This window comes from Patagioenas fasciata, chromosome 11 (assembly GCF_037038585.1).
Source record: "Patagioenas fasciata isolate bPatFas1 chromosome 11, bPatFas1.hap1, whole genome shotgun sequence".
NCBI classification, from domain to species: Eukaryota; Metazoa; Chordata; class Aves; order Columbiformes; family Columbidae; genus Patagioenas; species Patagioenas fasciata.
In genome coordinates, this window is record NC_092530.1 from 22,477,569 (window position 1) to 22,501,300 (window position 23,732).

The 23,732-nt window shown below is 45.5% G+C and overlaps 1 protein-coding gene across 2 annotated transcripts in view; it reads right to left on the bottom strand.

The window, feature by feature from the left end:
• MCF2 (MCF.2 cell line derived transforming sequence) overlaps window positions 1-23,732 on the bottom strand; it is a 57,798-nt gene that overhangs the window by 31,865 nt on the left and 2,201 nt on the right. Inside the window, exons 2-5 of one of the 2 annotated variants that reach the window (XM_065846606.2) lie at window positions 13,292-13,360; window positions 12,614-12,728; window positions 7,953-8,043; window positions 814-933 (exon numbers count right to left, since the gene is read on the bottom strand). In XM_065846606.2, the coding sequence (XP_065702678.1) occupies window positions 814-933; window positions 7,953-8,043; window positions 12,614-12,728; window positions 13,292-13,360 (395 nt within the window). Of the gene's footprint in view, window positions 1-813; window positions 934-5,601; window positions 5,747-7,952; window positions 8,044-12,613; window positions 12,729-13,291; window positions 13,361-23,732 lie in introns of those variants that run through there. The other variant, XM_071813571.1, reaches the window with a different exon arrangement.

Here is a 23,732-nt window from a genome sequence, read left to right on the forward strand (position 1 = left end):
GCCAAGGGATGACCAGTAATCTGGAAAAAATGTAAACATTTTAATACGTCATAAAGCCTTGGCCAATTTCACATAAATATAAGTTTTTGTGTAATATACGCTCATGAGTTTTTGTGTCTTGATCTGCTCTGGGATAAGTCATGAATTTTCAAAGTTGTGCAAAGGACAATCATTTTAGAGTGAAAAATGCAAAGCTTGTGAACATCGTATTACTTTCTAAAGGAAAACACTGACTGGTTTTGTGGGTTTGGAATTGCGTCAGCCTTAGATTCCATAAATGTACTTTTCTTCTCTTAATTATTCTCATTATACCCTATAATCAAGGTGACTTTAGAAATCTTGGAAACTTTGACTTGAGACTATAAACCCAGTTCAGCTGCTGTTTTAGAAACAAATACCAACGAGATGTTGGCATGGAGTTTACACTGAGATGGAAACGGCAATCATGGGTGGAATCCATAGCAAAAAATTCACTAGACATGTCTTTTCAGACATCAAAAAAAATTCCCAAGCGTGGTTTTATCCTCCACAGAGGCATTCAGCCTACATGGGGGATGAGGACAGGCTGAGAACCCCACCACCCACTACCATGGACATTCTCTGCGGGGAGCAAACTGCGCACAAGGGAGCTGAGAAATGCTACAAGAGCGATTTGGTGGAGGAAGATTTGGTGGAAATAGGGAACTTTTTGCAGAGACGCTCCAGTTCATCTTCACATAGGTGCCTGCAGAGTGGGACACCATCACCCCCCAACCCAAGGCGCACTGGCAGCCTCTGGCCACACACAGGCACAATACCTCTGCATGTTCGTACCGGTAACTTGAGTAGAAAATCCTCCTGACTGAAGCGAAATCCAATGTCAGTGAAGGTGCGCTGGAAAAACCCCGTGGGACGAAGAACCATTACTAAGTGCAGGTTCCCTGGGAAAGACGCCTGCAAGGAAACAGAGACAACATGCAACCTGGGGACATGGGGGGGTCCAACAACGGCTTTCAAATGCCCTGAAAAGAGGTGAAATCACTCAGATCTCAGAGGTTTTTTTCTGATTGCCATGATAGTCTTATTTTCAAAACAGAAGGGAGACACTGTAAGTAGTTTAAAGATATGGGATGTAACTGCAGGACGATTGTCCATCCCCACTTCCCTTTGGAACAGGCAGGAGTTCAGCCATGCACCTTGGATGATCACTTATTAGAAACTTTAATACTATATGTTATGTTCTGCATTATAAATTGGGAAGTGAATTTATGACTTAGCAGGGAACAGAGGCTTGGAACATTGAGGGGAATGACAGACAGATTGGGGAAGCAAAATTGATTGCCAAACTCACTAATTATCCTATAACTGCATGTAGCATACTCTTCTTGTTCCTGGCAATTACCAAGCAACATTTAATTTGTGGTAAGAATTTGGAATTTCCTGTCTACGCTGCTGGAGCCTTTTTTCAAGCATATGGTTGGCAGGTGCGTTTTTAAATAGATCTGTGAAAAGGGTGCTTGAGAATGAAAAAGAATTTTTAAGAAAGTAGGAGTCATATCATTAAATTATGGATAAGTGCATGATGCAAAGAATTGAGGTAATTAAGACACATGATTTTCTCTGACACGCTGTCAGGCCAGGTTACATTTCTCCATATATTCCTCCTTATTTTATCCTCCTCCATTATCCTCCCAGAAAGATGATAGTAGTATCTACAGCAAGCATGAGAGTAATGTATGTGTTTAGCCATTTTGCACTGTGGGACATCTAATCTGTGCCTCCAAAACAAAGATTGCTCCCATAAACATGCATTAGTGTTGTTCAAAAAAGGCATAATTTAGAGTTGAGATCAGACATCCATGAACTGCACTGTAACATATTCGCTATGTTTTCTTGTGTAGAAAAGGTCAGGTTGTGGCTTCTATTGCCCACAACTTAACTTAGAAACAGGCAGTGAGTTTTAGGATCAAATAATCCACATAAATATATGGATCTGCTGTTATTTTAAGTAGGAGCAGAAAAAAACCAAAAGAATATGAATGAAGTGCCAAATTCATACCCTTTGGAAGCCAACAAGAGTGGTGCAAGGGACAAAGATTTGGTGTTAGAAACAACAGAAAGCCACTAAATAACGGAGACGTTTGTGCTGGCTCCAGGCCCTTGTCACTGCGCCTCTGTTACACAGCGATGGCTACAACTGCGAGAGACCCAAGGAACCAACTTCCAACCCCATCAAACCTCCAGATAGGTCAAAGGTCTAAACCTGACCATGGAGTCACCAGATCTTCACATCTCTGAGCCGGGTCTTGCCCAAGAAGGTGTCGGTGAGAGGTTGCAGGAGCTCCAGGTTCAGCTCATTGCTTCAATGCCTGTTTAATTAGCTCTACAAGGAAAATCAGCTCTCCTGCAAGACAACCACAGACAGGCCCTCCAGCAGCCCAGCTACCAGGCACAGAGAAGTCCACCTCAGAGATCCTGCTCAGCTCAGGATTTTTAACTTCAGCTTCACCATATTACTAGAAAGAAAATCATCCTCTTCCTGTTGGATATCTCTGAGGAGTTGGAGTGGTTCCTCACTTTGAGGTTGAGAAGAATCTCTGCCTGGGATGCAGAAAACCTTCGCTGAAGAAAGCACTACTAGAACTGGCACAGGCTTGTAGACATTTTGAATGAACTGAAAATTTACAGCACTAATATTTCACTGGGAAGTCTCTGGCAAGCCCAACACTCATCCTCCAGTGCATCCCAGAGAAGCTGGCTGACTCTCCCACCTCACCGTGCTGCCTCTCCGTTGGACCCAGTAAACACTGCTATTGCTATTTCCAGGCCTGTTGGCTGACCTGGCTAGTCCTTGACATTCCTCATGCTCCAGCATGTCCCACAGCACTAGGACATCCCAGGAAGAGACCTGTCAGTTTGCATTTACAGCAATGACGTGCCCGTCCCTGCAGAGCTGTGAGTCCACCACGTGTCATTCCCTCACACTCACCCTTATGTCCATGTTTGCCTCATTTTACAGTACATTCTTTTCCTAGTGGCCATTTCCCTGCAGGCAGAACAACAGTAGCATCCTCCAACAAGGTTTCAAAGATATCACCAAGAAGCCACCATGAGCTGCAAACCTCAAAGAACAGGATGGTTTTGCTCCAAGACAAACCCTGCACCCCTGGTGTTAACGGCTCAAACTGACCTGAACCAAAGCCTTGTGAGACCAAAGGTCTTCAGTGCTTTAAAGGAGCTCAAAGCATGCAATTTTACATCTTTCTGCATGGTTTTGAGTCCATTGGAGGCAAACCCAATCGTGAAGTTCCACAGAGTTTGGGGAAAGTCCCTGTTAACCGCTCAGAAACACAACAGTGTGTCTAGGTCTCTGAACTTCAGGCTCCTACCTTGACCCCCTCCTGAAAAATGCATCAGCAATATCTTTGAGAAGAAAACCAGCCAGAGATTCATCCTCCCTTCACCTTATTTCATTCTCCCACTCCATCCCCTGTCACCTTTAACCCTGTTTGGCACTTCAAGCAGAGCTGAGTCTGCTTTGCCCTTTTCTACTCCTTGAAGTCCCTGTTGACATGCACCCTCCGCGCACAGAGCAGACTCTCTGAAGGAAGGGCCTGGATCTCCAAACCGTATCACCCAATGGGGAGCTGTAGACTTTGAATGTCTTCTATGACACCTTGGACAGGAAGCCCACAGCTCCAGAAACATGGAGCAGGGATCAGGAGGCAAGCAAAGCTGCCTGCCAAAACTACACTGCGATAGCGATAAGGTGTGAAATGCCTCTCGAAGGGCAGAGGTGCCTCTGGACACCTTTGGTGTCATGAACACACGATGCCAACATGTTCCACATAACACACAAGAAGAGACCATAACCTGGCACTCAAATTCTTCTGCCACATCCACCACAGGGGCAAATTCTTCTTTGACACAACTTTATGTCCCATACACACACAACTGTGTGCTCCTCAATATGTTTCACCCCAGAGGTAGCTGGGTTTCCAATAGAGATGATTTTATTTCCACTCACTTTTGAAACTGTTTGGGGATTTTACAGCTGATCTTATACATATAAGATCAAGGTCAGCACTTAATGAGCAGCTGAAAAAACAAGAAATACAGCTTTGCAAATGATACATAATATACTTCAAGCATGGGGGGGAAAGCCAAAAATAAGCTTGCAGACAGGCACCAATCAAACCATGTCCTGTGCCCCCTTACAGATTTAAGGGAAAGGATGAAATGTTAAAAATATCTTTATATATACATATATATGTGTGTGAAAAGATCAATAATTCCTCAAGGATAATATTCATGAAGGGACTATATCTTTTTTAATCACTGCTATAATTCTAGGTCTTCCAAGGGCTGAAGTGCAGAGAAGTTACCTGCACATCGAACTCTAACGATACTGAAGATACTGTTGGAAAAAACCCTTTCCCATAATGTATTCAAGAAAGCAAAGACAAAAGGGTCCTTAATCTTGCCTTATGTTTTATCTTATTATTTATAACACTACAAAGAATCTTGTGCATGAGACAAATTTGGGTTTATGTAATAAAATACCTAAAAGAACCCTCTAAAGCCTTTGCCCTCTGCTATTTCTCTGCAGCTTATCAGGAAAGGCAGAAAACTATCGGCACAATTCCACTAAACCGTTGGCAACATTTCACTACTATTAACTGTCTCACTGACCAAAGACCATGCTCAGAACATTCATCCCTCTCTGAGGACACAAACACACATACCTTAAGGCCCTAGTTCACCAACTTGTTTAAATGCACACTCAACTGTAACCCCGTAGACAGCCCTGATATACATGAACTGGGCTAATAAAGCACAAGAAAGGGCTTGCATTGAAAGCATCACAGTTATTACCTGCTTAGAGAAGATCTCATCCTGACACATTTATTTAATTTCTCCTAATTTTAGGAATTAAATTTCCAGAGAATATTCTTCCCTGCAGTTCACTGGGACATTCATGAGGTTGGAAATCAATAAGTATAAAGAAAAAGTGGTTGGACTCGATCCGGAGGGTCTCTTCCGTCCAAAATTATTCTATTTGCCAGTAAGTTTATTTCTGAGCAATGGAGATTGAGACTAGTGGTCCTTGAACATGTGCTGAGGTGAATTACTTTCTGCTGCCCCTTAAAGGCAGAGCCATACAACAAAATGCCAGGTACTGCTAATTTGAGCTGTAACTTCCCTCAGAGCCAAAATGAAACTCCAAAGCACCCTGCTACCTTTATTTTAGCCGCCTGCATAATTAACCCCCAAAGATGCTGTTAGCGCAAATTCTACCTAGGGCTCCGTCTCTGCCGTATGATTTTTCTTAGGGTAAGAGCAATAAATAAAGCCTTTCCCACGACATTTCGGCGATGCGCTGAAACAAGCGCTGCAGGACAGCGCTGCCCAAGGCCGACAAGAACACCCCGGCTACTCCCGCACGGAAGATGCTCCTAAAAAATCCGCCCCGCCGCTACTCAATTAATATCGCTCCGGTCAATATTCCCGCTCCTTCCAAGCCCTCCCCGGTACAAAAAGGCCTCTCGCCGCCTTGGTGTGTCGTGTCCCCCCCCCGCCCCGCCGTTCTCCGCGCTGCAGCACGCCGGGCCCGGACCTTACCGCAGTCCCGCTGGCCCGGCGCCCGCCCCGCCGCGGGCCCGCCTCGGCCATCGCCCGCCGTGCCCGGGGATGGCGATGGGGAAGCGGCACTGTCCCTGCTCCCGGGGCAGGCAGGAGGCAGCTGGGCAGGCAGGAGGCAGAGCAGGCAGCCTTGCCTGCACCCGGCTCCCGGCTGGCAGCCCCGCTCTCCTTCCCAGCGCCGGGTTGGTTTTTAAGGTGGAATGCCAAAAATCAGCCTGCAGAGGCGGCCAGCTCGTTCCTTCGAGGATTGGGCTCTGGGTTTAGGGCTTTTACTCTTCCTTTTCTCCCCCACTGCGATTATTTCAAAAAGTTATTTAGGATTTCGGGGGGGAATTACAGAAAGATGTTCCTGCCAAAACCAGAGGTGTGACCCTGGCCGTAGGGCCTCGCTTCCCAAAGCGAGTAGTGACAGCCTGAGCCTGATTTGCCCATGCAATTAAGAGACCTACACAAAGAGTTAAATAAAAATGTGTACAGTCTCATACAACATTTTTCTGGATCAGATGAATAACTGCAGAGCTGCAATTGCATATACATATGCTAAAAAAATAGGACACACTGTGTATTTCAAATTCAGCTTATTTGCACTTCTTTATTCCAAAATTATACAAAGATCAGAAAGAAGATTTTTTAATTGCATCATGGGTTATGGTTTATGATTGGAAAGAAAACATGATTTAGTCTTTTGTGTTAGATGCACAAAGGCAAGTCCAGTCAAACACCTCCTGGACACGAAGTCAGTCCTTTAGGGCCAGACCCTGTTTTTAAGGCAAGATTCCCAAGTTTTGAGATGTAGTGGACATGTGTTTCCTACTTCTGATTCCTCTTTGTACAGAGCACCTCCACATTACCTACACGCACATCCCTGATACTACAGGCAAAGTCACTTGGCTACATGGACATACAGCGCATACAGGTAGAGAATAGGGTGTATGCTCAAAGGTTACGGAACAATTACACCTTCTTATTAAACACAAAATGAATGGCGCTTCTGTAGAAGTTACAAATCAGGACAGGATTTTTCCACATTTGAGACTTCCAAACTATGCAAAGCAACATCATCATCCTTAAAGGATGCTCTTAGAACTAGCATCTGCTCAAACACTGGCAGCAGAAGTAAATGTTGATGATCACTTTAAAGAATTACTTTTTAAATGTTACTGCTTCTCTAATGGTTACCATACTTTGAAATTCAGTCTATAAAATTCAGGAAAATCAGAACCCAAAATATTGACAGTGGTATCTCATGCACATTGCAAAAAGGTAACCCTTTTCCTTCTACTGGAAGCCTATCAGCAAAATGCCATCAAAGCCTACACACTTGTAATGCCAAGTGCAGCTGGACCAGAACTAAATACTAAGATAGCAAAAGGCTTAACTTTATCAGAACTAATCAGAATCAGGCAAGACCTTTCTTTCTAAGTACATACTGTTACTTTATTCTCTATCAGATGGATCAATGCCTTTAACTTCAATTATAAGCAGAAACAAAGATAATAATAATAGGTCCAGAATATTTATACTGACTTACCCACATGGCATGGTCTAGTTGGGAAAGCATTTACCAATTAGCTTCTACTTATCCATGCACCAATAAGCATGACTTCTCTACACCTGCATGCATTACTGTAATACCATGCTCTGATTTCATATGACACAAGCACTGCTGAGTTGTAAAAAGCTTACTTTTAAGATATGTTCGTAATCTAATGACGAGTAGCACATAAACATGTATAATAGATATTTAAAATACATGAATGCGTACATATACACTTAAAATATATTTTTCCACCCATGTCCACATACAAATGCTTGTGAATCCTTTTTAAACAACCCAGCACTTTCAATCACTGACAATTAGGTAAAACACGTCTCACTAATAACCAGTGTCTAGAAGGAACACAGAAGCAGCCAGATTCTCCACTCATCAAAAGCACAGAAAATAGCACAAAACACATTTGGACCACTATGAAGTACAAAACCAAGCAAATTAATCCATTAATCACCAAACAGCTCATTTATGCACTCAAATGGGGTATAGTGAAATAATTACAGGTCTGTAAAACAAAATACTACCTAGAGCAGGGGTGTCAAACTCATTTTCACTGGGGACCGTAGGAGTAGTTACATTTATACAGTCCTAGAATTCCATTCAGCCCTTTGAAGGCAACCGTGAGGCTGATATGCCCCTGGTGAAAATGAGTTTGACACCCCTGAGCTAGAGAGAAAGCACAAGCACCATTGCTCCTGGTTCCCAGTGTCTTCTGAAAGTGATACATCATGGGCACAATGATTTACATTAAAAGAAATCAACATGAAACAGGACTTACTGCTATTTTTTGGAGAGTCATTTTGACTGATGTCCATGTGTCCAATCTTCTGTCCAAGATTAGGATAAATTTGGTGTCAGGCTCATGTTGACTATGAGATAAGAAAATACCAACAACCAGATAACATTTTGAGGGAATGTGACTCTCTTCCCCCAAAAACCCCAAACACAAGAACACAGAATGCAAACCACATTTTAAATTTTCCACAGTTTCCAAAATTCCATTTGAAAATATTTCTCTGAGTGGACTACAACAAGAAATTCGGGAAGCCCACCTTACAGTTAGCCCAGGGTTAAGCATCACCTTTGAAATGGGTGTTGTGTGGGAGGTGGAGACAACAAAAAGGCTTGAGAAGGACCTTGTAGAGGTTGGAGGCAGCCGGGCTCCTGCTGAGCAGCTCTGGGATAACCAAAAACCTCCACCAGCCACTGCCCCAGGGATGCACACCCCTGTCCTCACCACTGAGCTCTTCCCTTGGACAAAGCTTGCTACCTGCTTGCCTGGGTTACGGCATCCAAGCAATGACTCCTGGCTTGGTTGCCACAAGGCAGCAGAGGTGACACCAAGGCAGGGACGGGTGACACCAGCCTGGCTGAGGGAAGGGGGAGCTGGTGTTGGAACAGGCTGTGGGAGCTTCCCCAACACCTCCCGAGCCCCTTTTGAGAGGCAGCGATTGCTCAGAGGCAATTTCCGACATGCTCTGGTTCACTTCACAAGCACAGGCTTCCTGACCTCCCTTTTGACACCCAAATCCTTTAAGTTGCTTTGAAATCCCCAGGCTTACCAAGCCGGCGAGCAGCACTGGGGATGCCCAGTCTGGCAGGTGACCTAACATGAAGGTGAGATCCTGTCTGTAATTCAAATATCACCTTCCCAGCCTAGCTGGGCACAGCTCAACCAGGCTCAACCCATGACAAAACACACTGCAGGGCAGTCTGAATTACAAACTGGAATCACGTTTGCACGCAGGTAAGGGTACACCAGCCTGTAACCAAGTCCTCTGATGCGAGAGTATTTACAGGATACTCAGGTAATATTTACAATCTTTATTTCACGGATGCTGAATGAAACAGGATAGTCATGTCTCACACCACACTATCCGGGTGTCTCAGTGATGTGGAGAGGCTCCCAGCACATGTGCTGGCTCCCGAGCTGGGTCCGGTATCTGCACTGGGCACAGCCCCATGCAAGCAGCCTGCCACAACCACGTCTTCGGTAATTCTTGTGTTTGGCAAGCGAAAACACATGGTGGATTACTCAGAAGTATCACATGGCAGACAATACTTGGCAACTTCACTACAGAAAAAAAAGACACTTGAAGCCAGTGCAGGAGCTTTCATTCAATGCAAATCTTGCTGCTCTGGCACACCTTTGACAAACATATTCAAAAGGAATTAGCAGTTGTGCTGAGAAAAACAAAAACACCACCCTTTGGTTCCTAATAACAATTGACTGAAGACATGTAGAGATGCACAGCTCCAATGCTGTCCTACTAATACATCTTATGGATCTCTAACGTCATACCCAACCTGCAAAGGTTTCAAGCAAATTTATACATCGCCATTGAGGCACACCAGAAAAGAGCAGAGAAAATGAATGCTGGATTTGACACATGGGTCATACACAGAATTTCTGCGTGTAATAAAGTCTGAGGTTATACATTGTGATCTGGATCAGGCCTGACTTTTCAGCCAAATCCTCTTAGCTAAAATAGTTTTGGCAACATGAGCCAATTCTGCAGGTTTCTGCCAGCACTGTTCACCCCACCACGAGTTAAATAACCTGGGCAGGTGGGAGCGGGGCAAAAGGATCCATTTGTTTGAGGCAAAAATAAAACCCTTCGGTTTTTCAACACACCCTAAAATTTTGAAAGGTCGGTCTCTGTCCAATGAGAAACAACTCCCCATAATATTTCCCAACGGGCTGCAATTGAAAAAAAATATATATATAGTGTTTACACAGCACTGTTGTCATATCAAAAAACCTGAAGAGAGACACTAGAATTCAGGTAATTTAGAAAAGGCAGCCAGGCTGTAGAGTATTGTCAGTTAATAAAAATACATCAAAGTATGCCATTTACTCAGGCCAAGGTTATATTCAGAGAGTAGCCTCTCAGCATGGTAATTTACTTTTATCAGTTTCCTTACAGACAGAAAGAAGAAATTTCCCTGCTGTCCAAAAGCCTTGAAATCTGCCATGGGAAATTAATTTATTCTGGGGCTAGCAGAGCAAGACTGTGACTATTTGCAACCCAGGCCTTGCAGGTTTATCAGATTTCCAGTCCTGCGATGTACCTTTTAGAATGACAATAAAAATAAATCAATGCTTTCTCACTAAGGCTGCAGCCAGCAGCAGGAAGATGGAGATAGGTAAGCAGAGCGAGGATGATTCTCTCTGGGTGCTTCTTGTCACTTTTTTGTTCTTACCTTTAATTTTGTGTGTGTTGCAGGATGCACCAGCCTAAAAATAAAGACTTGGGATGTTTTGCAGGACTTGAAATCGGATCCCTGAGTCTGCAGTTGTGAGATTTATCACAGGCCTGAGAGACTCCTTGCGGCTGGTGGGATCAGAGCAGGACCTGCTGCCTAATATTTAAATTCAGACCTATTCATAGCCAACAGCACCCCTCAGTGCTTCAATACTCCCTGTCATCAGTCATGGCTCTAAATCAGTTTGTACCTCATTTCCCAATGTAAAGGAAACATGCAGAGTTTGACTAAATACCAAAAAGCTGGATAATCAAACAAGATCATTCTTAGGGTCTCACTTCTGCCAACATCGGGATCTGTCACACTTTCCTGTGCCTCTCCTTCAAGCTCATCATCGCACGGTGCAGCTCAACCAAGCCAGCCTGAAGGCAGGCAGGCACACGCTTTGAGTTGGATGTTTGGAGTGTGGATGATGGGGACCTGCTACTTATTTTTCTGTACAGCTCTTCCATACAAGGACTTCCTGCAGTTGCTTCCTGTCTGCAGCACGGTTCCCAGGAAGCCTAAAGTAAAATCAACTTGCCCACAAGACTCATCTTCCTCCTGGCTCTATTCATGTGCTCACCTTGCAGAGCAAAGAGTAGCTTATGGCATCCATCTCCTTTATCTAACAATTATTTCCAGGAGAAAAAGGCCTCATGAAATTCAGCTTCTCAAAAAACTACGAACCAGACATCCCATGAGGTTTCCTCACACTAGTATCAGTGGGACATTATGCAGCCCTTGCTACTGATTGCCTAGGAAAGGCATAGTGTGTGTGGTTTTGATATGCCTGTACCCATCCGTAGGTATCTTATAGGGCGGTGTCAGTGCACCCACAGCTAACTCTGACACACAAGTCAAATATTTACTTGTTTTAGGGACTTCCTGGCCCAAAGTCTGAGCTCTGATCCCATGGTGTGATGACGCTGATGGGTGCGTACCCAGGGGTACCCAAGCACCCTCACCTACACGATGCTTTTCCTTGCTCCCCAACACCACAGCCTTTTCAACCCCAGAGTGTTAAAAAGCACATGTTTTTAAGACTGTCAGATATTGAGGCAGGCTGTTACAGTGCGGGGAGGAGCAGAGAAACATGATTAAAGTGTTTTTTCTAATAACATGCTGAATGTGCTTGAATCATCAGCAAGCTCACAGCTCTCATTAGTTTCTTAATTGAGTTTGACCTATTAGAGGGCCAGCAAGACAGCTCATCATGCTAATGCCAGGGTGTTTACAGTCATACAAAATAAGAAGCCCTGGAGAAACGGGGCAGAGCTGGGAAGTGCAGACACACAGACAGGGGCCACCTGAACAGCATGAAGGAGAAACCCCTTTGCCCAGCACACACCATGACACGATCCTGTCCCGGCCAGGACAGTCCTGCCTGGGCCAGCAGCCCACAAAACTTCAGAGTCCATCCAAAAAGAGGACAGAGGAACCAAAGGCTTTATGTTTTTCCTGCAGAGGTGGCTAAACATGATACTTCTTTCTCAGCAGCTGTTGATGGAAAGCTCCCATCTAGCTGCTGTCAACCTGCCCTCCGTGCAGGAAGATATTTGCCAAAGCAGATATTATTCAAGGAAATTAAGCATTCCGGGTAACTGAGTCACCAGGCTCAGCAGCAAGAAATAGGAGGGCCATTAATCTAAGTATACAGCCCTGTATGTGGCATAGGCAGACTGTCAGCTGCTTAACCCTGAGACACAGGCGGGTAATGGGAGCTGTGGTGTGCTGCTGTGCCATTGCCTCTAATGGGGACCCCAAACAGCTTGTTCCTGTAATTAATCTCTTCCTCCAGCTACATTTCTCTTTCTCCATGGTAATGACTCTCTGTTTGTACATGTCAAAATATTATTCTGCAGCAGCATGGCATATTTAAGCTGTGACACATGTCAAAGCTTAAGGAAAGCTTGCTGTTAATTAGAAACTTAATATAAATTTATGATACACACAGGCTGACAAGTCATTGGGATGATGTCCACTTTTTACTCTGCAGTTACTGGCACATTAAATACCACACCTGGACACTGTAAGGGCTTGCATCATTTGTCCTTTCCATCTTACTTGCTCTGAGAGCTGAAGATGCCTCTCACCCTCATGTGTCGCATCACCCTGAAGATCCCCTGCCTGGCCCAGGCAAGACCAACACCTCTGCCCATCACAGGCAAGAGCTAAAAGGGAGCCACATACCTTGGGACTGACGTTAGGTATGTTAAGACTTTAGATACGATCTCCTCGGGCACCTCATTGAAGCGAGCGTTGTCAGGGAGGGTGATAATCCAAGCCTTGTCTTTCCCCCGGCCACCTGGAATGAAGACACAGATGCTTCCCTGGGTGAGCTTTCCAGGAGGGCCAGCAGCAAAGCCCAGGTCCACCAGTCAGGTCAAAAAACACTGCCATCACTACAGAGGGGTTTTTACACCACCAGAGCAGCAAAACCGAGACAAATTCTGCCACTGATTTCAAGCACAACGCACACAGGTGGTAGAAACAAACATATTAGGTACCACGTATTTCCTTTATTTACCGAGTGTGCTTTGCATGGGATAGCAAAAGAAGGCAGAAATATAAGGACAAATCAGCATGCTGGTCTGAAACGTCCAGAAATAAATTTCAAAGCAAAACAACTCTTAATGCATTGAGTGTCTGAATGCAAGAATATTTTAGAGTATGGCTTGAGAAAGAAACCTAATACGCTCTTTCAAAATGCCTCAGTGTTTTATTGACAACATTTCTAGTAGCACTGGAGACTACCTGATGGATAATATCGTGTGTGGAGTATCAGTTTGCCAAATAGCACAAAAGTTTATCTGGAGTATTTAATTACCACACAGAGAGAAAGACCCTGGAGAAGTTCACCATACTCACCAGAAAGAAATGCAAACTCTTTCATCAAATCATCACTGATGTCTTTTGCACAGATGGGTGTTGCAGTTTCTGGGGAAAAACAAACAAACAAACAAACAAACAAAAGCAGTGGTCAAAAAGGAAGGAAAAATCCAAAGCAAACACATTCATCAACGTGTTAACCCAAAGGTGAGACTCGAACCAAAAGCAGCTTCCCTAAATTACATATGAAATTTTGTAACAAAGGATACATGGTTGCCCTAGAAACTCATGTTTCTAATGACTCTAACCGGGCAAATGCCATAAGTCAGCAGCAAATGTATTCTGTCAAATGTACTAAGGGAGCACTGCTGGGGAACCTGAGTGTTTTCTCCTCAACAGGGTATATCCAATGTTAATTTTTTATATTTTTGAGTTATTAATTTACCCTCCTATTTTGCAAACTCCCCCAGTGCTTCATAGTCTTGGCAATGTAATGGCCTGAGGTTTCTGCTGGGAACAGCAGTGTCCAAGGCTGCTGTACTAGGAACAAGGCTGGGTTTTTAGGCTGTTATAGTCTTTAATTTTGAGCAAATAAGCTTCTGAAATCATGTTTTCATCTAGCATGTGGCCACATGCACCGAAAAGGACATTGGTCTTGTGTTTGGTTATTAGATTTTTTTTTAAATTAAATAATGGGAGAGGCCTTTTTAATATTAAATATTTAGCACACTGACAGTTTCAGTGGAAGCACATCAGAACAATATACATCATTTTTACCTTTCCCTGGGAGAAGGGAAAAAAAACAGACTCAATAAACACAAGAGGAGTTTATACCTGGCAGACATTTTTCTGGATTATCTATAAATGGAATGATAGCTAAAAATTAAACATCCTTGTTCCTGCAAATAAATGTTTTAAAGCACATCTATACAGATTAAAGTCCTTGTGCTTTCTGATAATCAAATTTTAAACAGTGATTATTTTACAGAGTTGGTCCCAGGGAGTAATCTTTTGGCTGTTTTAAATCACACAGGCTGCATACTTCAGCACACTCCAGTGTAATCAATATTTATTCTATTGCACTTTTTCCCTAAAGCTTTCTGGTCACTTCTACTTTATCCAAGGATTTTTCAGGTCTCTAATTAACCATATGGAGCTGCAGCACAGCAGCCCAGAGGTGCATGAGGTAGGGGGGACTCTGCCTCCTGCTCTCTGCTCTTCTATGGACACATACTGGTTTTTTTCCCTCTTGGAGATAAAAATGTTATTTTTGTTTGTTAAGGATCAAGCCTCAGTCCCACTGGCATCTACAGAAACATTCTTGTTTTTAACAGGCCCCAGAATTGGTCTTGGTAAGAACGTTTGTTTTGCAAAGATATTTCAAATACTTCTCTCTCATTCAACTGCTTCACCTAACTTGAGGACAAGTGGTGGCAATAGCTTTCTTCTCTATTAGTCGATTTTTTTCCCCAGCTCAACAGTTTCACACTGATAAAAATCACATTTAATAACCTAATAAGCTCCAACACATTAAGCAGATGATATGAAACATGTGGGTCTTTGAAAACACAAGACAAAAGCCCAGCTCACCTCATCCACCCCTGCCGACCACTGTCCCCAAAGATGCAGCAAAGTTGTGCCCTGTGCTATGATTCAAGTGCTCAACAGTAAAAGCAAACACAGTTACAGGTTTACAGTAAATGCAGCTTTTGTTTCTGGTTCTGCAGTGATGTTAGAGGGATGTGCTGGTTTATTGATAGCTGGGCTGGGGGAGGGAGGGTTAACCTTTGTATGGTAAAGAAAACCAAGAAGTTTCACAAGACATTTCCTCACTGAGAAAAATCTAACAATCTTCAACTTTAAACTAAGCCGGACATAACTATGGTTGGGGAAAAAAATAGCATTTTTCCACAGATATTTTCAAACTTTGCTTTTCAGAAAATCATCTGAAAAATACTTGCTTTAACCCCACAGTCCAGTGCTTATTCTCTCACATCTCTCTAAGCTACAGTTTCCCAATTATTATCATGGAAACTGCAAAGCCACCTGATGTTGTAACCCTATGTGTGCTGGGAGGCTGCAGTAGGACCCACTGTCCCCTACCCTCTGCAAGCATGGGTGACCCTGTCCCGCACACCTGCCAGCTCAGCAAGTGCCACCAGTTGGACCTTTATCTGGGTTTGAGGTGCAAAGCACCATAGGACAAGGGTTCCCACCACGCTTGGGAACGACCTAAGAAGGGACACACTTTGGAAGTTGTGGTTTCCAGCAAGGACCTTGCTCCCCAACATTTTATTGCACGGAAGGTTTCACCCTTGACTCTGGCACATAGGTGGAAACCCAGATTCCTAAGCACCCTTATGACTGAGTTTCTCGCTTCTCAAGAGGTGATTTTTAGGCACTCAGCACCTTTGGAAATTCAGGCCCTTCCAAACAGTTCCAAGTTGAGCACCCAAAATAACTCATTCGAGGAAAAACTAGGTGGAAGTCATTTACTTCAGGCAGCGAAGGCTCAAAGAACATTTCCCTTACAAACCCTCTCCATCTCCTGTGGAGCAGAAGAATCCAACAAGTGATGGAGGAGCAAGACAGCTGCCCTTTGGTGAGGTCAAGGCCCAACAACAGACTGATTGTGGTCCCATGAGAGCTGCTGCTTGGCCAACTCATTGCTCACGCTGCATTGGCCATCAAACTCAACCTCCTGGGCAAATGTTAGGGAAAATTAAGTCCTGGAAACGAATTTGCAAGGCGTTGCTGTGCCTGTGGCACATCAGTTGGATGTTACAGTAAATTCTGTACAGAAGGGTGACCTCTGTCCTCAAATACTAGCTTCTGGAAAAAGAACAGTGAAAGGCAGTGGGGCACCAAAGACATCCGCCTCTCAAACAAGGCTTCAATTGATGTTCATTAGCAAAATGGGGATTTCTTATTTGAAGGACACTCGGGACAGTACAGAAAACACCCCAGGGTAGTGCCCAGCATTACGAACAGCACAGCCAGCCTGCATCTCCCTTGGCACAAGGCAGAGGAAGCCAAGGTTTCATGTAAGTCCACTCATTTCTCTTAAAAAGAGGCTTTGTGATCGTCAGCTATTATAGAACAGAGCTGCACTGTTACAAAACTGAGCTGAACCCCCTGTGTTACAGCATCTCAGAGCACTTCATGAACTACAACGCTATCATCACACAGCTGGTGTGACTTCAGGCTTTAGGGTCTTACCAAAAGCAATCAGCATCTGGACAATAAATTGTCCTAAAAGTGGAATAACATTTTTTATATAGGCTCTAAACTGGGTATTCATAAAATGCTGCCACAATTATTACATTCAGAGACTCTTCTATGGAGGAGATCGTTGCCACGACACAGTTTCAGAGGATGCCTGAAGCCAAGCAGGGAAAAGACAAAAGGGAAATACAGCGCTCTCTATATCTCCAAGAAAAACTCATCAGGGAACCCCGCTGAATCTCTCCTGTTCCCATCATTTGGTTACACAGTCCAGAACATTTTACTGGGTCCTCTCCATAGGACCATATCTCAAGGCCATTGCACAGACTGGACACATAAGAATAATGCTTATTTTTAGAGATCTTCCCATTCTAGGTGATTCAAGCACAATAGGACTTTCGCATGCAGTGGATGTCTGCAGTGACATTCAGAGAGGGGACAACTACAGTCTGAGTCCATATTCCTCACATAAAACACAAACTCCGAAGCACTTTGCTCTTTGGTAATTGTTGTTTTCTTTCCTTTTCCAAACTTTGCAGGCCCACAGCATCTGCAGACAGCAGCTGTGTAAAGCATCTGCCAAACTGATGTAATAGCGCCTTACACTTCACAACACTGACCAAATATTGTTTGCAACTATAAAATCCATTTGGGTATGGCTTTGCTGTGAATGAAAAAGAGTGGCTTTTCATGTGAGGGTTTTTGCTATCGTCTAGGAAACCAAACTGAAGTAAATCAAACAAAAATTGTAAAGGATCACATTTCTCCATGATCTGCTTGTTCTCAGCTGTTTGTCCATTTGGACATCCACACTCAATGAAGCAGCATTTATTTGGTGTCAAGGGAGCCTGCAAATCAGTATGTTTGTAACTTATTTCCATTTCCATTGGTAACCTTCTGGGCTAACCAGGGTTACCAGCCAGCGTCTGTCTCAGTTTGTTCCACCACAGGAAGGTCTACCTGTCCCCCAAAGTTCCTTTGAGGCTAATGACCCCCGTAAGGCAGACCTACACAAACCAGCAGCATCTGCAGGAAGGTGCAATGCTCAGGGAGTTCCAATGAGTGGGGCTTCCCCTGGCTGCCGGGGACACCCCTGTCCACAGCCAGCGTCAGTGTGAGCCTCCCAGGACAGCCCACGGAGCACAGCTAAGCTGGGCATGAGGATTAAGCCATCTTCATCTTAGCTGCTTTGTGCAGGACTGAGAACAGAAACCCCCTAGAGCTGAGTGCCGCCACCCTTAGCCCCGTGCAATGCAGAGAGCGGCGCTTTCAGCTTCTCCAGCTGAAGTTGCTCCACTTTGCAAAATTAAATATTCATTGGGGCAAATAATAGAAACACAGTCCTGTAGCTGAGGAGAAAGACCAATGCACCACCCTGCAATCTGTCCCCCCTGCTCCAACCCGTTGCTATACCCCAGTTCCATAGCCATAAAGAAGCACTCAAAAGGAATGACCTTGCAGCCCATTGCTCAGGGCACTCACTTGGGATAAGTGGAACAGTTTCATTTGACATTTAATTATCTGCAAAAGTCAAAGAGCTCCTCCAGGAAGAATGACAGAAAACCATCCTGTGGTGGGGGCCACAGCTTGCTGCAGGAAACCCAGGTCTCCATCGCCCCAGTGCATGTCCGAGCCAGTGAGCAGCTGAGCCTCACCCTGCTTTCACTCTGAGCAATTTCAAAAGGCTTTGGATTCAATCCAGCACACAACAAGAAACAGCGCCATTCTCCCCATCAGCACACCATGTCCAGACAGCAAGACTGAGGACTCATTAGAGAAAAAAAAGCTATTTTATACTGTCTACAAACTGCCCTGCTCTGAACAACACACTTGCATGAGGTCTACTACACAAAGCCTGTCCAACAGCATGGTGCCAAGTGACCAAGTGGCTGTCCATGGCTGCAGGGAAGGAGCAGGGAGGGAGCACACAGGCAGCTGCCAGTACTGCCCAGACACCAAAGCTTCCCAGGGATCGCGTCCCACCTGTGTAGTCTCCAAGTGGTGGCTTCCTTGGCAAGCTTATACCTGGAGTAGGATCCTGATTTCCATATCACCAGATCCACCCTCTCACTTTTCCATCCTGCTCCATACCTGTCCGAGAACAGGATACAGCAGCGCGTACACACAGAGCACATGTTTACACAGTGCTCATGTGAACCGGAGCCAGGAGGGGCTGGCAGCTGCCCAGGAGGCATGATGCTGATGGAGATACCGTGCTGAGCTGCACGTTCATCAGAGAACACATAGTAGAGAATAGGACATTGTGTTTCTCAACAAGGCCTGCTGTATTCACCAAAAGCTTATTTACAGGACCTGGTCTGAGCAGAGAACTGACAGCCAAGGTCCTGAGGCTGCTTCCTGGCTTTGAGACTGAACTTTTTGGTAGCCGAGAGCAAATCATGTGGGAGACGGCTTCAGTCCCTCATGCGCAAATGAGAACAGGCACAAGTGCCAGCAGGATACCAGGTTAGCAAAGAGACACAAGCATGTCTGATGACAAGAGCAGAAAAGAACCCAGGAGCCTCCATCCATCAGGCCAATATAGGTGTTCACATCTGTACAGGTTGCGCAAGAGCTGGCACCAAAGGGTGGGTGTTGAAAACCCCATTGTGCTGACTGTTGGATGGTGTTGGACTAACTTGGACAGCTGGGTAAGAAAAGGTCTCCACAGCCACGGGACTGGTTTCTGGATGCACCAAAGAACTGAAGGTCTCAGGATCAGTCATGAAGTCCATGAGCCAGGACTCAGTGGCTTCCTCCTGGAGGGTCTGAGGATCATCTTTCCTACAAGTGAGTTCGCAGCAAGCGGGCTCACAGGGATTTGCAGGTGCCACACCAGGGACTTCTAAAAATTCACAGGGCAGAAAAGCAGAGAGACCTGCTAATAAGAGACATTTCTACTCAGTTCCACCAAAGTCATCCAGAACTGTATAGCACATCCTTATGCTGCAATCACAGCTTTGTAGCCCAGCTAACAACCTGGCCACAGATATAGATCTGTGGGGACCTTTTCCCCAAGTGATGAATACCCAGCAGTAAAGCATAGCCTGTATCAAACACATTTCCTTTTTTCCACACCTCCAGAAGTTCAGCTGTTGAAGAAACTTAAGAGACTTGATTGTGCAAAGTGCAAATACTGCCATGGTCCTCTTCTGCATTTGCAAGTGATCTCAGATATGTTGCAGAAGCTATATATGTAATCACCATTCATTTCTAAAAGGAATTCTGAGCTGCAGAGGACCTCGTGTGCATCAAAACCACATTCAGCTGCTCATGCATCCTGCTCTGACACACACATACTCTTATGGAAATAGTTCCAGTGCAGTTGCCAGGGGTACCTGTTGTAAAGATGAGGTCCTGTTGCTGTCCAGGGGAGCCAGGTGGAGCATATTCACCTTTAACCATCTCAACATAAGAACACGAATTTCTGTTGCTGCACTAAAACCTGGCACATTCAACAGTTTGTAACTCCAGGTGGTGCAGCCATTCCCCGTGCCAAGCAAGCCACACAAAAGACTCATTAAAATATTTATGGCAGCAAGTTTCAATGCCCTCGATGGCTGTAAACTCCTTTGTCCCTCCTGGCTGTGGGGACAGCTCACACGCTGCCACAGCCCTGGGCTCTGCCTGCAGGCACCCACTTCCTAACTATAGCCCCTTGAAACCAGGCTTTCATTTGGAGGGAAAGCCTAGCAATTAGATTCAGTTTTTAAATGCTTATTTTTCTGGAAGATGAGATGTATTGATCCCGAGGAAGATGATGGGGCTCCTCAGTCAGTTCTGTCAATAGCCTGATGGCAAACCTCCACCTGATGTGCACAGATCTCTTGGTAAATCCTCGACTTTGCAGAGGAACTTGCAAAATCTGCTTCTACAGGGTGGCTGAGCTGCCATCTCATACATCTCCTGGGAAGAACATCAGTACAATACAGGGGACAACGGATGGTAGAGCCACGGGAAGAGCTGCACCCAGGAACACAGTAGGAGCTGTGGACAGACAGGGTGTACTTAGAGGGAACTGGTGGTTCAGGTGCTGGCAGCACACCCTGGTCCCCAGGCTACAGGAGGCAGTGGGGCCATCTCAGGAGCTACCGTTCCAAGGGGATGTGAGCATGTCCCAGCAAAAACCATGATTTAAACTTCACTGGGAGCATCATCTCCTGTCACAGATGAGAAACTGAGACAGCCACATCAGGCAGGAACACATCAAAAAGACAGAGTCTTCAAAAAGGCCATGGAAAGCCCAGGAGGGTTCGTCCATCACCAGGTATGACAGGTTGGTTGCCACACCAGGTTCAATGACTGCTTGGATTATCCTTTGTCAGACTAGGGAGGATATTTTAAGGAAAGGCTCACTGTATTTGCAAGATCTTTCTTTTGCTTCTCCCCAAGCACTCTCTCCGGCACAGTGTGGGAGGCAGGATATGGCACCAGATGGTCCTCTCTTCTGACCCACTGGCTGTTCTTCTCTGCTAAGACCTTCTAAAGCTCAACTGCAGCGGATGCTTCAGTGCAGACACACATCCCCACCACCCAAACCTGGGAGTGTGCTTGGCTAAGAAGCCACACAACAATAACCAAAGGGAAAAAGAAAAGTGAAGCTTCTGAAAAAACTTGAATGACCTTTTCAAAAGGCTTAGATTTATGTACACTGAGGATAATGGTAAATATGCAAAGAAAATGCTGCAGAATCAAAAAAAATATAAGAAGGAGGGAGGAAATGTTAACTCAGTGCAGTCCAGGCTTGTGGACCATCATCCAGGCAGCGTGCCCATCCCACGGAGGAATGTCCTCACGGGACCAGCTGAATCATCACCTTACAATAGGAGCTGATCAGTGTCCCAAGAGGGATCAGATGGCACCGTGTCCAGGCGTGCGCAGAGCGACCCTGGATCAGGCCCCATGGCCAAGCCTGTGAGTCCCAGGGCAGAAGCCTCCCGTTCCCCTCCAGCGACCACCGGCAGAGAAACACCGGCTGCAAGAGAGCAGGAGCACCCAGGGCACCAGCACAGCACAGCTGCGCTCTGCCACTGACACACAAAACCAGCAAAACCTCATTCCTGCTGACCACGGGCCACCGCTGCCAGGAGGACGAGATTCAGCCAGCGAAGGATCCCAGACAAGGTACAGCCAGCAAAGGATCCCGCATTCACAGCAATATCATCCTCCGATACAATTTTGGGAGCTGGAGTGAGCAGAAGGGTCCCCAGGAGCCGGTGCTGACCATGCTGCAAGCGAGGAGGATGCTCAAGGGAGGCTGAAAGGTCCAGGGTGTCTCTGCGTGCTGGGGACCATGGAGTTTGGGGTGGGAAGTGGGGGGAAATCTCTTCCAATTTAGATTTAACAGCTGGCAAACTGGAAGCTTCACTTAGAAATGGTGAAAAAAAAAGTAAACTAAATGACAGCAAGGCATACATGTTATCTCCTGTTATTGCTGTTGCTAATCTGCTAATGCGAGAGAACAAAATACTGGTTGCTCTGATGTGCTCACATCCAATCAGAAAAACTGTCTTCTCGTATCACCATGAACTAAGCAAAAATGAGGAAAGAGAAAAGCCAGCTCAACTGTACATGAATTTACATCTATTGCAAGAAATGTAATAAAAGTTTCTCAACACCCACCCTTGCGCATTCTAACTCAGTGTGGGAGTTGAGAAAATCTAGTTTCTTTAATTTCTTATATTTAGGAGCATCAATGTACTTTTAAACTTCTCCTATTTCAAAATTTAGCTACTCCTCCCTTATAAGACATTCAGGAAAGAGTTCACAGGTGTTTTGCACACCAGCACCCGGGCACGTTTACCAGCTGTGCGGGGGAAGGCATGTTTAGCACCTGCCACCAGTACACACCTTCCTGGCCACCACCATCAGCCTCCAAACCAGAGCCCAATCAACACAAAAGACTTCCAAAGCCTGATAAAAACATACATACACCACTAACTTTCCCATCATCCTTTAATACCATGCAAGCACTGCTTTTTCCAAGCCAAATTTCAGCTTTGTGCACAAATTAATTCCTGGGAGATGTCACAGCAGTACATTCTTGGGCCCCATTACCTGCCTCAGAACCTGGAACCAAGTTCACTAAAGTCACTGGAACAACTTGTTTGCTTTCACAGCCCATACAGCCAAGAAACTAAACTGTGCAGCCAGGTTGCCATGATGGTATCACCTGGAAACTCTGCTGCAAAGCGAGGGAAACTAAAACCAATTTTTTCCTGAAGAGAAAATGGAAATGCTCAATTCTGGAACTCCCTTGTTGAGCAAACACACTACTCCAAACCCAGCAAACTGCTTTCTTGCGGCAGGAGAAGGTCAGTGGCATGAAAAGCGAGGGGCTGGAAGGATATCACTGGTGTTCACTGTCTGTCTCATACCACCCAGCCCTTGGACAGACACCCCCGGAGCAGCAGGAGGGTAACTGCACCATGCAGCAGCTCAGCCAGTGTGGGTTCTGAAGAATAACTCTGCCTCGGGAGCTGCCGGCAGCCAGAGCTCCTGACTCAGCCCCACTGCAAACCCACATCTGGCACTGCCCAGGAGGTAAAGGGATTCAGAAAACAAGGCAGCCCCACCCAGCCACTTCCACCACAGCTCCTCATGCTCCTGCTCCTCTGCCCCCAATTTTGCTATGGCCTTCAGCTTCGCCGTATTAGGGATGCTGGCAGATGGGCTGATCGAGGCTTTGGCAGTAGAGCAAGCTGAGGGGCATGAAACCTGAGCTGTGCTCGTCACACGTGCCGAAAGGACCACCATCACAGCGACATGTGTCAGTGAGCACAAAGTTGCCCGTTTGCAGCAGGAGGCTGAGGGCACTCACTTGGTTTGTGACTCTGGGATTTACTTGCAAGTCTTGCCTGGCAAAACTGACTTTAACAAAAGGCTCCTACCACAAACACGACCAGCGGCGGTAGCTGAGCCATGAACTGCCCGTCTCCAGGCACATGGGGGAAGCTCCATGTCCCCAAGCATCCTCCAGTTCGGTGGCAAAGACGGCGCTTTGGAAGACTCTTTCTTTTGCCCATCCTATTTTACACTTCAGCTGCTTCCCTCCCACACAGCCCTGCTGTCACTTCGCTTTTGTCCTGGTAAATGAATGATAAACCACTAAACTGTAGTTGTAGCAAATGTGATGTAGGGAGAGGAAGCACATCCCACATACTACTGACTGCTCCCAGACTACTACTCCTCCATGGTCCACCCAAAGGGGTCTGGACTGATGGCACTGCAGAATTTTTGGAGGCTGCTGGTCCTG